The sequence below is a fragment of the Grampus griseus genome (genome assembly GCF_964374135.1).
Source record: "Grampus griseus genome assembly, chromosome: 5".
Lineage (NCBI taxonomy): Eukaryota > Metazoa > Chordata > Mammalia > Artiodactyla > Delphinidae > Grampus > Grampus griseus.
The window spans coordinates 141,809,108-141,824,499 of record NC_138998.1 but is presented as its reverse complement, the minus strand read 5'-3'; the positions used below and the strand labels follow the sequence as shown (position 1 = coordinate 141,824,499).

Below are 15,392 nucleotides of genomic sequence, written 5' to 3'. Positions count from 1 at the left end.
ATGCTAGGTGGGAAGCCTCTGCACACGGCCCCTGCAGGCGAGTAAAACTAGGATAAATACAGAAGAGGTTGGACCGTATCCCCTGGATTCCATCTCATTTTTCCCGGGACCCCACTGGGCTTTGCTGGGGACACTTCCTTTAGGTTGTGGCTCTCTGGGCCCCACGGAGGAACACATCCTCCTGGCGTCCACATCGTCATCCACGTGTGTTTCCGCAGAGGCCAACGGGCTGGGGCCGAAGGTGCGTTAGTGGCACGTGAGTGACGCGAGAGGGGGCCAGCTCGCAGGGTCTGGTGGGCTGCAGGCCTCTTCGTTGGGGGCCTATTACACCAACTCTTACTTTGGTGTGCTTGAACCCATTTTTGCCATTTGATGGGCTCTTGGTAGCCAATGTGTTCTAAGGCCCTCCAGGCAAGTTGGGAGTATCCTTGGAAGGCTAGACCATCTTTGGTTTGGGTCAGTTCCTCTGCTGACTCATTTGGGACTCCTCCACAGAATAGTTACAAGTTGGAAGGTTATAGTTTTCAGTGGCTCCCACTTGCTAGGGTGTCCTGGCTTGTGGATGAACGGTGGTCCGAGCTCTGTAGGGAGGCATTTAAGTACATCGTTAAGTGAACTGTAGAGGGTGCAAGGGGAGGTCAAATTACACGAGAACTTTGCTTCAGGAGTGGGTATTAGGGTAGCGTCTAGAGGAAGGTCAAGGTTATATTATGTAGTCCTCCTTTAACCATTAGTGGGGGAGCCTGGGAGAGGGCTGGCAGGGCTGAGTGTATCTTTCCCCAGCTGGGGGTTAGGATGACAGACCCAACACTGCCTTTCACCCCCTGCTGCAGTGGCTTTTGAGAGGTGAGTCAGAGTGTTTGGGTCCCAAGCTCGGTGTGTGACAACCCCTGGCAGGAAGATGGGAGGAGGAGAAGAACAGGGTCCATCCCAGTTCCTTTCAGGACCACGGGGATAGTTTACAGATGAGTTATTTGCATCTGAAAATACACGACTATCAATGTATTTATTTTCTACCTTGATACCCAAGAAGAGTAGAGGCTCTGATAGACGTCATTATGTTTACAAAGGAAATGACTCCATCCCAAGATAGCACATGAGTTTCATAAGCAGATAGAAGAGCACACAGCCCCACCAGACTAGCAAGAACCTGCCCGCCATCCATACTAATAATGGTCCAGTGACTCGTGGCCGCACCTCTGGTGACCTGCAGGCTGGGCCCTGTGTCCTGACCCTGGAAGCTGTAGCTACCAAGGGACCAGGGGCCTGGCTGTGGCCTAGGCTGCCCTCACAGTGACCCTTCCCGAGGGGCATCGCAGGGTGGAGTCTTCCTCTCAGAGCTGGCCAGCAGGTTTGATGGGTCTCCCTGGAAAGCCTGCCCAGGCCCAGCCCCAGCCCCAGGCCCCTCTCCAAGGTCAGAGTCAAGCAGATGTTCCCTGCCAGACCCTGTGCGGGGACGATGGGGCTGGCAGCCTAGGCTGGGCCGTGAGGGCGAACCACCTGCCCTGCTCACCTGTTCCCCGGCACAGAGGTGCCAGCAGGCAGGTGGCCCTGATCCCCCAGCACGACAATCACACCAGGATACATTACAAACATTTCAAATTCAGAGGTCAGACTTAATACCTACGTTGTAGAGATACACGTTATCAAAGCTTTATATTAAAAACATAAAAACTCATACAAAGTTTGAGTCTATACACGTGAGCCCATTCACCTCTCCGCAAGGTGCTTTCGACGGCAGACGCTCCTGGGCCCTGGGTGCCAAGCCCGCGCCTGCCAGGGACCCGTCAGCTCACGCACTGACCCCGTGGCCGCGTTTGGTTCCTGCAGAAGAGCGAGTCCTGGCAGCAGTGCCCTTGCGTCCCCGCTGCCCCCCGCGGTGGAGGTCCCACCTCGCCCAACGTCCCAGCCGAAGCCAGCAGGGCTGCAGGCGGCCAGCTCTAGGCCAGCGGCCCGTCTCCATCCCCAGGTCCTCTCCTGAGCAGGTGCAGGCTGTCGTCGTCGCCCTCGGGTGCATCTGCTTCCTGCTCGCTGCCCGGCGGTGCAGAGGGCCGCTTCAGGCCCCGCTGCTCAGAGACGGCCAGCGCGTACTGTAGGTTGTAGCGGTTCCAGTCACAGCTGCCGAGGGCACACGGGACTCACATTAGTCAGACCGACGCTGGGGCCTTCTGTCCCCAAATCAGACAACACAGAGAGCGGCCCTGGCGTGGAACCAACCGGAACCTGCTGGTGACAGTGGACGCCCCACCCTGCCCATCAGCCACTCCCGAGACACGTACAGTTTGGAGACGTCGTCCCAGTGGCGCTGGATGCTCTTCTGAAGGAACTGAACTGCCGGCAGCAGTGTCCCCACTCTGCAAAGGACACGTCCCTCAGCGTGGGCGGCCACCACGAGGCCACCCGGACCTGCTCCACGCTGTACGCTCGTAGAGCCTCCCCGGCCTGTGCACCCACACAGACAGCTGACCCAGCGACGGGTGGCCAAGGGAGCGGCGGGCCGTACCTGCACTTGAGCTTCTGTCCGTGGGCCATAAGCAGCTTCTGAGTCCATATGAGGTAGAATTCGAGATGGCGAGACTCTTCGAAGGATGAAGCTAAGAATTCCAGCGCCTTCTCCACGTACAAGTCAGGCAGGGAGGAGCTGATGACCTCAACTGGAAGAGAAGGAGGAAGTCCCACTCAGCCCGCAAAGAACCTGTCCGGAGAGACGCGCCCACAGCTCTGCACGTGCAGACACCTGGCCGCCGCGTGTGGCCGCAGGGCCCCCTCGGCCCCGCGGGCCCCCCAGCCCTGGCCCGGGCTCACTCTCGTCCCAGGGCACCGACTCCAGGGCCTCCTGCAGCAGCTTCCTCTCGTTGAGCCGGAAGGCCATGAGGATGGCCCTGGTGAAGTCCCGCTGGCACAGCGCCGCCCGGATCTGCACAGGCGTGACGCTGGTGTCCAGCTCGAACGGGTCGAAGAGCATCCGGGCGTCCAGGGAGTAGATGAGGAGCCCCTCGGTGGTGGTGGCCGCCCAGCAGCGCCCTGGGAAATCAAGCAGACTTAACAGAGGCTTCCTGAACGTTTATTTCGCTTTTCCCCATTTTTTGAAGAACAGGTATTGAGTACGTCCCCGGGGTCCTGAGTACAACAAGGGGGAGGAAGCCTGGGGGACGCTGGCCCCTGGGGAAGGAGCGCCCCGTGAGGATCAGCCGCTGCAGCCCCGTCCTGCTCCCCCCCCACCGGACACTCCTGGGTCGGCCCCGCAGGCACACGGGCAGGCGCTCAGGGCAGGCACCCACCTCCCCACAGCTCCCACGGCCGTCCGCCAGCGGGGACAAAGATGGCCACGTCTTACCCCCCGGGGGTCGACGGTGCCCAGAGCCAGCCAGAGGCTCTGTGCTGCCCTCGCCCCAGGAGGGGGCTGCCAGGCCCACCGCGCACACCGCAGGCCCGGAAGGGACCAAGCCCACCCCTCCCACATCAATGACCTGACACCCGGGGCGCACCGGTGGGAGAGAAGCGGAGCGAAGTCACCCTGATCTCAGGTTTGAAGTGCCGAGAGCTCATGTCACCTGGGAACAGAGGCACCGCCGGTCACAGGGCAGCACATCCCTCACCACTCGCCCCACGAAGGGAGGCCCGCCCTGCAGAGCCAGCAGAGGCAGCAGCCCCGTGTCGGGGCCTCAGGTGCTGCTTCACGGGCGCTACAGGCCTCCCCGGACGAGCCGTCAGGGCGGGCGCTCTCTGGGCTCCGGCCTAGCCAGCAGCCGGCTTGTCCGTTCCGGAGAAAAGCCCTGCCCAGCCAAGGCTGTGAGGTAGGTGGTTCCAGCCCCTCAAGGCCCTCAGGCCGGGGAGGCTGCCAGCCCGACACTGGGCTTGCCCTGAAGTCCACATGGGGACAGGCGCAAGGCACAGGGCTGGGCACCGGCCAGATGCCCAGCCACTTGCAGGGGGGACCCTGCGCCCTGGCCACCAGCGCCAGAGTTCCTGGACGTCAATCGCTGCAGCCCCGACGAGAGCAACACCGCCTGCTATCCCCCAGGAAAAGCAGGCGGTGAGCAGGGCGGCCTGCCGTGCCCTGGCCAGGGGGACACAGTAGGACCCTCTGCTCACCCTTCTTTACGCCCGGCAACGGTATCAGGACCCCGCCCTCCTCCATGGCATCTTGGTCGATGAGCGCCAGGTTGCCAAACTCTGTCATTTTCCTTCGGTTCAAAAATTCCTAAAGGGCGAAACCCGGACATCTCACTGCGGGAGGTGCAGGGAGGGTGTGCTCGTCTGCCCCAGCTCCCTCCTGTGCCACCAACACAGGCGAGGGGGCGGCCAGCCCTGCCTGGAACCCCACGGGGCACAGGGAGCCCGAGACAGGACAGGGCGGCGCCTCCCCTGGGCTCCCGCAGCCAGCCCCGTGGTGGGCGGATTCTCTAACCCGACAGCCGAACGAAGGGCGCGCGTGAACCTGCGAGGGAGCCGCACGTGGGGTGCCGTCTGCTGCCACCTGCCACAGCCCGTCCTGCTGCACGTCCCCTTGGACATGACGAGGACAGCCCACCCCGGAACACCCAGGAGGGGGCGGGCTTACAGCCGCACGCAGAAGCCCCTCGCCCGGCAGGGGAGCCAGAGCAGGTGAACCCCGGCAGGCACACCTGTCCCCAGGTCCCCGTGAGCCGGGGCGTGAGCAGGGCCACGGGCGAGGCCGGGCAGCCCGGGGCGTTCGCAGCAGGGACCACACAGGGGTCCCGTGCAGCCCCCGGGCCCTGCTCTGCGGCCTTGCGGCGCTCGCTCACCTCCATGGCGTCCAGAGAGAGGTTGCAGGAGATCTCGAACTTCTTCCTGAGAATCTGCTCCTTGACGTGATAGATGCACACAAACTTGGACATCCCTCCCGCCAGGACGCTCTGGCCGTCCGCAGAGTAGCACAGGGTGGTGAAGGCCCTGCAGAGGGACGCGGCCTCAGCTGCCGCCCAGAGGGCCAAACAGCACCCTCCCCAGCATCCTCCAGGGCTCTGGCCTAAACCCCGCAGGGTCAGAACCATGGCCCAGTCACCAGGCTCCTTCTGGGCAGCACGGCCCTGGAGGAGGGGCAACGCTGCAGCTTCCGAGAGGCAGGGCGGCTCCCAGAAGGGCCGCGGGGAGGGGCCCGCCTGCCCCGCTCATGGCGGCGCTCACAGGGGCGTCTACTCAGGCCCGCAGAACCAGAAACCTGGCGCTCACTGCCCTGCTGGCTCACAGGACCTGAGACGGTGACCTTGGGTCAGGCAGAAGATTCTTAGATACAACACCGAGAGCACAAGTGACACAGGAAAAAATATATGAGTGGGCCTTTGTCACAATTAAAAACGTGCTTCAAACAACACCTTCGAGAAAGTGGAGACGAGCCACGGGAGGAAGAAGATACTTGCGAAGTGTGCATCTGATAGGGGTCTCGAGTCTCAGGTACACAAAGAGCTCTTACAACTCAGCGACACAGACGGCCCATGAGAACAGGCAGAGGCTCAGAGCCCACACACAAATGGTCCATCGGCACGTGAAAAGATGCCAAGATCATCACTGCTCAGGGAGATGCAAACCAGAACTAGGAGGCACCCGCTCACACCTGCCAGAACAGCGGGGATTCTTAAGAACAGGCAGGAAGGAGCATTGCCAATGATGTGGGCCCAGCGGAAGCCCCTGCCCTGAGGGGATGTAAACTGTGCAAGCTCCTTGCAAACAGTCGGGGTGGGGGCGTCCTCAAAAAGTGAAACAGAGTCACTAGGGGGCCTGGCAATGACACTGGCAGGGATGCACCTGAGACAACTGAAAACGGGCCACAGGTTCTGGTCCTCGGGGTGGGAGGATGCAGAAGCCTGTTCCTCCACACGGACCCCGCCAACACCCTGCTCCCTCTGGGGGGCCCCGCTGCGGAGCCCTGGGCTCCAGGACGGCCCCACCGAGCACTCACTTCCCCTTGGCTGCGTGCTTGGCAGTGATCTTGTCCAGCTCCTTCCTGCCCGTCTTGAGGTCGTGCCTGCCCTCGATGGAGCCCGTCTGCACCGCGTTTTCAGGATCCCAAAAGGTGATCTGCGAGTTCAGCGTGGCCACAGCCAGCTCGGCACCGTCAGGGCGAAAGGTCACGGCCAGAGCTGAGAAGAGGCGCGGAATTAGGGCCGAGGAAGACCCTGGGCTCCGGCCGATGGGCCACACTGAGCTGCCCTCGTCCCGGCACCCTGAGGGCCTGGGGGCCACAGGACGCGCACAAGGCATAACCGAGCCGGGGCGGCCCAGTGGAGGGCTCTGGGCGGGAGGCGTCACATGGAGGTCACGGGCGGGCCAGAGACGGACTAGCTGGAGGCGGGGGTGGTACAGAGGCCCCCGGAAGACGCAGGGGGCCAGTGGCTAAAAGCCTGAATCAGAGCCAGCTCGGGTGGCAGGAAGCAGAGACCACCAGAGACCACAAGCCGCGGGGCCAACGACCGGGTTCCGTGAGGGCCAGACACGGGCAGCGCAGCCTTCGCTGTGACCCATCAGCTCTGCAGCCCGGCCGGCTGCGCGCCAGGACGCTTTGCCCCCAAGCGCAGGCGGTGGGACTCCAGGACAGGGCCTCAGGCCCAGGAAGCTGCTACAGCAGGGCCCCCAGCTTGCTCCCCTGGGGGAGCCCGATGCCAAGTGACCAACCCTAACAGCCCACGGCGCTCGGAGCCCTGGGTTATTCCAACCACGTGCCCGAGACCGGGCCTTCCCCCCGGTGCCTGGCAGCCGCTTACCGTCGGATGTGAGGGCCAGCGTCTCTGTGGTCCTCCAGCTGTCCGCCATGTCCCACAGACGCACCGTCCTGTCCCAGGAGGCGCTGGCCAAGACTGACTTCATTGGGTTAAAACACAGACCACTGATGGGCCCCTCGTGGCCGGACAAAACCTATGGCCATTCAGAAAAGAGCTCTGAGGACGAGAGACGCCCAGCGGGCCGCCCCGGGGTGCAGAGGCCGTGGCCGCTGGGCTGCGGTGTGGGCCAGGAAGGGGAGCCCGCCCAGGAAAACGCGTGCAAACGGTGCTGCCCGTGCCCGGAATGTGACTCTGTCCCCCACTCCTCAAGTCAGCCAGGCCCCCTCCCCACACCCCAGCCCCCGGCCAAGAGCACAGCTCCTGGACTCGCGGCCCTTACGTCGAGGAGCCTGCCCGTCTGCATGGACCAGATGAGGATCTCAAAAGAGTCCTGGGCCCCAGCAGAGACGATGTCCCCGCTTGAGCTCACGGCCACACAGGAGAACTGGGTGGGGCGCGGGGACGCGAAGGTGCGGAAGTTGCGGTACCTGCGGGAGGAGAGCCCGGTCGGGGCGGCCCCGGGGCCACGAGCTCTCGCGGGCCTCACCCTGTGTCTGACCGACGAGCCCAGAGCCCTCAGCCTTGCCCTCACAGCCCAGCACATGGGGAGAGGCTGCAGGGCAGGCCTCCCCGCGGGAAGGTCACCTGTGAAGGTCAAAGGCGCGCACGGTCCCGTCCATGGAAGAGGTCACAATGACGTAGCCAGTGGAGGTGAAGGTCACGCCGGTGACCCCACTCGAGTGCTCCGTGAAAGTGATGACGCAGAAGCCGCTGAGGGCGTTCCACACCTTGACCTGTGGCGGGTAGCGCCATGGCTCAGGACACCCCACGGGGGTGCCCCTGCGAGCGAGGACTGGGGCGCTGCAGCGGGCAGCCTCCCGCATCTGAGAGCGGCCGCTGGCACCACGGACCCCTTAGACGTGCCCAGAAAACAGAGCCAAAAAGGGACACCCCAAGCCTCTCCACTCAGACCGGGCAAGTCTGCAAACGGCTTCTCAGGAAGCCAGATGAGGCGGGGTGGGCTCTGGAGCTCCAGGCTGAACCCCACGTCAGGGCCTGGCCACGGGCTGCACCCCGCCTCAGCCAGCCCAGCAGAACGGGGACAGGACCCCGCGGGCTCGCCCTCGCCACCCCCGCGGCCCACCTTGCTGTCGTCCCCGCCGGTCACAATGTACTGCCCGTCGGGGGAGTAGGCCAGGGACACCATGCTGTTGAAGTGGCCCTGCTGCTTGAGCACGTAGGACTCGCTCTGCCACTCCCACACCAGCAGCTGGCCCAGGCCTGCGGGGCACACGGGGACCGCTCGTGACACCGCTCGCCCGTCTCGGCCTGAGGCAGGTGCCGCCAGCCTCCGCGTCAACGAGGGGCCCCAGCACGGAGACGCCAGAGGCCCAGGCGACAGGCCAGGCGCTGCCGAGGGAGGCCAGAATCCAGGCGGCAATGGGACTCAGGGCTCAGAGGAGCCCTTGTGCAGGAAGCTTCAGCGGCTGCTCCTCCGTAGGGAGCCACCTGGCTGCTGGCCTGGCGCGGCGCCTTGGGGGGAGGCGGGATGGCCGGCAGGCTTCCCGGAGGAAGAGTCCCGCTCCTATCCTCACAAACCCTGGTACCAACCTGAGCACCCGAAGGCAATCCAGTCCCCAGAGCCGTTGATGGCGATGGACGAGACCCTCTGATCCGAGACACTGCGGAGAAACGCGGGGCTCGGTCAGCACAGCAAGGGTCCCCACCCCTTCCCCGGGGTGGCCGTGCGAGTGAGGACAGGGCCAGGCCTCCCCGCTAGCAGCACCCACTTCCTCCCCACCCGTTTACTAGACACAGACGATTCACTTCACTGAGCGCATCAGAAAACCCAGAGTTTTCTCGCCCCACGTTCAAAAGCTCGAAGCTGCGTGACTTTGGGAAACCAGTGCTTTTAGTTTTCTCAACGTTCCAAAGATGCAGGAGAAGAAAAATGAGAACAGGAAATAAACACAATGTGATCTACACATGGAACCAAAGCTCCCTCTGGGGGGTGGATGGGGCCGAGGGGACTGCACGTCTGAGATGGGGGCAGGGCAGCAGCACCCCCAATCTCTCTAATCCACGAGAGAGGAAGGCGCAGGTGTCCTGGGAAGCCACCCGTGTGGCTGGCAGCCACTCCACGGCCCTCGATCCAGACGGGCACAGCACGGCTTCCACCTTCCCCCACTGCCTGCCGGTGGACTGAGAGTGCGTGCACACACACACACACACACACACACACATGCACACACGTGACCACACAGAGCAGAATCGCAGACCTCAGGGAGTGGATGAGGTTGAACTCGGGGAGCTCGTGAAGGTGGAAGATTCCGGAAGCAAAACCAGTGACCAAGAGGTGGACCTTCTTGTGATATGCTGCAGCTGTCAGATGGTTGAAATCTCCTTCTTTATTGAAGAAGTACCTAGCAGGCAGGGACACGAGAACTGTGGGAAGAGGACCAGAGAGCCCGGCTGGTCTCACAGCCCCACCCCGACCCTCAGGGCGTGCAGAGGGCAGCCTGACGGCAATGCCCTCGTCCTGAGGATGACCTCCTACGTCCTCACACTCGCAGCTCTGCGCTCCCAGCTCCTGACCCTTGCTCTGCCTGGGACCGCACTTCCCCAGGTACCCCCGACTCCTCACCCACCCACCCCCGCCTGGGGCCCTGGGGCAGGAATCACAACGCGGCCCCAGAGGGCACAAGGCCCACCCCGTGCAGGGGGAGACCTACTTGGCCGCCCGCGAGTACTTCACTTTCCCCTGCTGTTCCTCGGCAGTCGGCGCGGCCTTCCCGTGGACGGTGGTCTCCCTCTCCGCCCCGTCCTCCCTCTGCAGCAGGTCCGCCTTCCAGCCCGCGGGGGCTTTCAGCCTCAGGCCCTCAGGGGGGGTGTCACACTGCCACACGCACAGGGCGCCATCCTGGCTGAGTGTGTACAGCTGCGGAGGGAGACGCGAGACCCTGGGTCACCCTGACCCCCAGCCCACGGCGGCCCAGGCCGCACAGACACCTCCCAAGCCTGCCCCGGCTATCGCGGCCCCAGCCTCCCCAGGGAACCGGGAGCAGCCTCAGGGGAGGGCCCAGCGCCCACTCGAGGCTGTGACCGGGGACGTACGTCCAGGCTGCTGGACTCGAAGAAGCAGCCCACGATGGCGTCCTTGTGTCCCCCCAGCGCATAGTAGATGAGGTTGTCCCACCGCTCGGCCCCAAACACCCACGTGGACATGTCTTTGCTCCCGACCGCAAAGCACCTGGGGGACAGGGGAGTCGCAGCTCAGCCTCGGGCTTGCAGGTGTCAGCCTCCCCGTGGGGTCGCCGGGCACAGGGGAGACGCCCAAGGCTCCAGGCGGGGACAGCTCTGGTCTGCTGCGTCCACCTGTGCTTCTCCCGGGACCAGGAGCCTCACTGCACGTGTGTCACTGTCCCTCCGAACAAAGCAGTCTCCCGGCGCGGGGCAGCCCAGGGGAGCCTGAGAACCGACCACTGAGCCCGTGGGGGGCTGCCTGGGGACCCTGTTCCTCATGCCTCCCTGACCCGCCCTCGATCCCAGGACCCGCGGAAGGGCAGGAAGGCTTGGCTATGGGGCGCTCAGTCCTCCCCGCAGACCCACCCCCGAGGAGCCCACCCGCGTCTCCTGCGGATGCCCTGCGCGCCTGGGGGCTGCGTGCCCCGCACCATGGCCAACCACGTGAGAACAGCCCTCCTGGTGTATGAAGTGGCAGCCACCACCAGCCTCCCCTCCCACTCCCGGCGCCCAGAACCCAGGGCAGCGGAGACACAGCCAGCCCCTCTCAGGGACAGCTGGGCCAGTCTGGCCCGGCAGCCAGGCTGGGCGATGCCCGCCAGCTCTCCTCCTGCCCACAGCTGCCCCGAAAGCTGGGCCAGCGCATGCTGGCTTATCGCGGTCCTCATCCAGGGCCGCGCTCTGCTCTGGTTTCCGGTGACAAGGGCCAGACAGACCTCAGACCCAGGAGCCAGGCCTGTGCCCCGTGCCACGCGAGGCTCGTGAGAGACCATTTGAAAACAAGACGGGGATGCGACAAGTCACCCCGAGTTCCCCAACAAGGTGCTGTTTACATGTTCCCCTCGGGCCCCTCCTATGCCCAGCCCCACCCCGACCAGGCCTCACCGGGAGTCGTCTGTCCAGTCAATGCACGTGGTCTCGTCGTACGGCCCGAAGTAGGTTTTGTCCAGAACAAACGCGTTGAATTCCCGCTTCCTCCCAGGGGCGTGGTACATCTGAGCAAGGTTGCCTTTGGTGACGACAAATTTCCTGCCGCAGAAGCGGGTGGCGTCAACATCCAACGCCAGTGAGGGCCCCGAGCCCAGCCCAGAGCTCCAGACAGGGCCGCTCTCCTGCTCCGAGGCCAGCCCTACAGGCGGCAAGCCCTAACCCTGCCTCTCGCGGGCCCCGAGTCCCCGCTTCTCCGGGCGGACAGAGTCAAGGAAGCAGTGGACAGACCCCGGGCCCTGCCACACCTCTGTCCCGGAGCAGAGGCCCCTCAGGTTCTCCCGCCGGCCCAGGGGGGGGTCACCAAGGCCAGACCAAGCTCAGACAGCCCCGGGTGGAACCGAACGCAAGACACAGACAGGCCCTGTGACAGGACCCGGGCGCGGCCCCTGCCCAGGACACCTTCTCCGGGGTCGCTGAGGGTGTACGTGGGGTAGCCGCCCCCTCCACGGCACAGCCGGCCAGCCTGGGCCTCAGCAGCCGGGAACAGTCCCCCTGCCCACAGCCCTGGAGCCCAGGGCAGGCCCGGGACTCCCCACGTGCTCCTCCCAGCGGGGTCAAGGCCGCGGGTTAGTGCCGCTCAGCGCCAGGGCTCCTCCATGACCCGGTGTCTGGGGGCACAGCTTCCCTGGAGACGGTTCTGGACGAGAACCTACAGAACCTGCCACTCGAGGTGTGAGCACCAGCCCCGGGGGAGGAGAGGAGGGGCCTGTGCAGCCCGGATCCAGAGGGGGACCCAGAGGGGCACGGGCTCAGGGACTGTCTGTGGCCGCCGCAGTGATGTCCGAGCCCACCAGGCGCGAGGGAGCCTGCAGCTCGACAGCTCCCGCCCCGCCCGCAGGTGCGTACCTGCCATCGGGGGAGAAGGAGACGCTGTGCACAGCGCCCTTGAAGTGGAAGTGGTGCAGCACGGCCCTGCAGACCAGGCTGGCGAGCAGCGCGTTGCCCCCTGCGGGAAGGGAGAGCAGAGGGAGGCCCCGCACGTCACATGCAGGCATCAGGTCTGGAGGCCCCGCCCCGCGGTGCCGGCGGCACACGGCCAGGGAGGACACCCCGCATGCCCGCCCGAGGCCCACCGGGGCCCCAGACACGGAAGCAGCCGAGGGGACCATGCGGGCCTGGACCCCCAGGGGTCTTAGTGTCGGCCTCGGGTCAGCTGGACACCCGGCCCGCAGCCACCACCCCATGCCGTCGCCACCTGTTGGCCAAGGGCGGTTACCTTCATCGACAATGATGGCAAGGCGGCCGTCCGGGGAGAGCCCCACACACTTGATGTTGTACCGAGTGGCCAGGGGCAGAGTGTCGGACTTGTTGCTGGGAAACAAGAAACCAGAGAAAAAACCAGAGCTGAGCTGCTGCTCTTGTGCCGTCAGGCGGGGGCGGGGGGCCGGGCCAGCCCGGACCAGCAGCGCCCCCCTGCACCCGTTCCCCCGCCCCTCCAGGCCTGCCAGAGCCCCAGACTCCTCAACCGCCCCCCCTCGAGAGGGAGGAGAAGTAAGACAACGTCCTGGAGAAAATTTCGCTAAGCATGTAAAAACCTTAAAAGTGGGTTTCGGACGTGTCAATTTTGCTTCCAGGACCTCATCCTGAGAGGACCCTGGGAACATAGAGTCAGGAAACCAGAAACAAGCCAGCTGTCCAACGGGAGGATAAACTCAGGGACAGCATGCCCTGCGGGTAAAGCTTTTTGCAGAAATGCAAAAACACAGAAAAATGGAGAGCTAAGTAAAAGTAAACAACCGCCGGATTACATTCTAATTTTGTTCTTTATTATAGAGTGCCCCACGTGGTCATTCCTCTAGATAGCACTGTCACTACCCACGCCGGTGATGACCCCGCCAGCAGCTGGCCCTGCACTTCAGGAAACAACTCGAAAGCAAGGACTACGGCCCCATCTTACAGACTCGGAAACGGAGGCCTGCAGAGACCCAGGCAGCCTCTGCAACAGGAGGGTCTCGCCCAGGCCACACATGTCTGCAAAGGGGTGACAGCCTCCCCCCAGAAGACAGAAATGGAGCCACGTACTTGCTCAGCAGGAGACAGAGTGAACCTGAGCACACAGAGCCGGTCCCAGCAAGGACGCCAGCCGGCCCGTAGTCCAGGGCGGCTCCCACGCCCCAGGCACCCCCTCCCAAACGTTTCAGCCAAGCGACACGCAGCTACTACCCCGAAGGGAACAGCAACAACCTCATTACATGGGGTTCAGCTGACAGACGAGAAGGAAGAAACCAGGATCCCTACTGCCAGCCCCACTGCTGACCCGTCGGCACTATGTAAATCCCATAGCCCCCTATCGGGGCTCTGTCTCCGTCGCCTGCTTAATAGCAACAGGTGCGCTATTAAAAAGAGAGGGGAGGAAAACACTGTGTTTTTACCTGCCAACTACAAAGATCACAGCTGTTAATGTCATTTCAGTGAACTTACTTTTTTAGGTCGAACACAGTGACTCTGTTTCCCACGGGACTGATAACTGAATTTCCATCACACGTAAAATTTAAGTTTCCACATCGATAGACTGTCCCCAGCAAATTTGAAAACTGAAAAGAAAACAAAGCTGTCTTAACACAAAGGAAATACAACTCCGGGAAAGGGCTAAGCGAGGCCTCCAGCCAAAGAGATGGCGCACAGACCCCCGCAGGCTCCCTGATCATTCCTGGGGTCCCGCTAGCCACCTCCCACCCCCTGGGACACTTCCTGGGCACCTGCAAGGCCAGGCCCTGAGCAAGAGAGAGGAGGAAGTGAGCCCAGTCCCCAGGGGCCCTGAGTTCCCGCTGGGGTGGGTAAGGGGCATGGTGAGCGCGGGGAAGCGTCCAGACAGGGTGTCTGCCGGGTGGAGGACAGGACAGGACCCACGTTGCAGGAAGAGAACAGCTGTGACAACGGAACAGCGTCCCAAGTGCATCCTGGGTTCAAGGCTTCCTGAACAGGGTAACCTGCTGCAGCCCATCCATTCATTCATTCAACCATCAACCGCCCTCAGGTTCCACGTCGGGCAGGCGGGCGATGGAGACAGAGCTGTGATTGCAAGGGTGCCGTGCTGCCCAGACAGCCAACCCCGCAGTCCAGGCAGGAGAGGGAGAGGAACTTCAGAGGGTGGTCAGGGAAGGACCCTCAGAGGGGCCATCTGAGCTGGAACCCAGATGACAAGGAGCATCTGCAGCTGCAGGCAGGCAGGGCCCTGGGAACCCCAAGGAGGCCACAAGGAGAGTCCGGTCAGCCAATGTTTTAAGCAGAGGTGAACCACGATCGATCCCCTTTTTCGAAGGTCACGCGACCCTGGGAGCCACAGGAGATGCAGGGAGTCGGTGAGCCTTTGGTGCGATTCCACACAGAAGGCAATGGTGTCGGAACTGGGGAGATGACCCAAGGAATGGAGAGCGTGGAGGAAATTGGGCCCGAGAGGAGCCGGTCAGCAGGAGGTTTGGGTCACAGTGGGGAAGCAGTCCGAGCGGGAAGACCAGGTTGGGTGGGGGCAGCGTGGGTGTGGGGTGGAGCTGCTGGAGGCCCGCGCTGTGGCCAGGGCCAGACCAAGCCTGTAAGGAGCTGGCACCCGACGGAGGGGGAAAGGCCGGAGGCGGCGGCCCTGCGGAGGAACAGTCTTCAGGAGAGTGGCAGCAGCGGGCGGGGCCGCGCAAACGCCCAGAGCTCCAAACCCGCGGGTGGCCCGCTGTGCCAAGGGTCCCGAGACGTGGGGAAGATGCAAAAGCGCTCCAGGGGGCTCGGCGCCTGTCCCCCCTCCCTCTGTCCCCGCGTCCTCCCGACGTCGTGCGCTGCGGGCTCCGGGAACCAGGACTTCCGTCCGGGATGGTTTCCGCTGCCCTCCCGGAGCTCAGCCGGACCCTCCCGCAGCGTTCCTGCTCCTCCCGCCCACGCCCGCCGCTCGGTCCCAGTCCAGGGCGCTGCGGCCCCTCGCCCGGCCTGTCTCAGGCTGCACGGTGAGGGACCAACCGGTGCTGCCGGACCCAGCCCGCCCAGGCCCGGCTCCCTGGCCCCGAAGGAGCAGTCTCGAGCAGCAACCCCGCCGGGACCCCGGGCTAAGGACCCCGCACCACCCCCGGCCCGCACTCACCCGGTACGCGAACTTCATTGCGGCCGCCACACGTGTGTTGCTTGCAGCCTCTGCGCCCCGCCTCCCGGCCCGCAGTAAGCACTTCCGGGGCAGGAGAGCGGCCCCCACGGGGCCCGGAAGAGCTGCGCCGCCGGAGGCTGGGCCCCAGCCCGCCGGGCCCGCCCCCGAGGCGGAGCCCCAGCCCGCCGGCCCCGCCCCGGAGGCGTGGGTTCCTGCCCGCCCGCACCGCCCACCGCAGTCCAGGCTTGGATCTTCACGGGCTTGGGCCGGGCCTTGACGAGCCATTCAGGCACCAAGGAGGGTGAGAAGGT

The 15,392-nt window shown here is 64.1% G+C and overlaps 1 protein-coding gene across 1 annotated transcript; it reads right to left on the bottom strand.

The window, feature by feature from the left end:
- Positions 1–1,083: 1,083 nt before the first annotated feature.
- Positions 1,084–15,158, bottom strand: PWP2 (PWP2 small subunit processome component). The gene is made up of 21 exons (XM_082654138.1): positions 15,082–15,158; positions 13,437–13,549; positions 12,232–12,326; positions 11,862–11,961; positions 10,911–11,054; positions 9,897–10,032; positions 9,515–9,720; positions 9,062–9,205; positions 8,394–8,464; positions 7,927–8,063; positions 7,428–7,576; positions 7,123–7,270; positions 6,726–6,876; positions 5,924–6,104; positions 4,770–4,917; positions 4,096–4,204; positions 3,489–3,554; positions 2,806–3,024; positions 2,504–2,654; positions 2,280–2,354; positions 1,084–2,118 (listed from the first exon to the last, which is right to left on the bottom strand). The coding sequence occupies exons 1-21, from the start codon at positions 15,097–15,099 to the stop codon at positions 1,941–1,943; spliced, it is 2,739 nt and encodes a 912-aa protein (XP_082510264.1). The 5' UTR covers positions 15,100–15,158; the 3' UTR covers positions 1,084–1,940.
- Between the last annotated feature and the right edge of the window lie 234 nt (positions 15,159–15,392).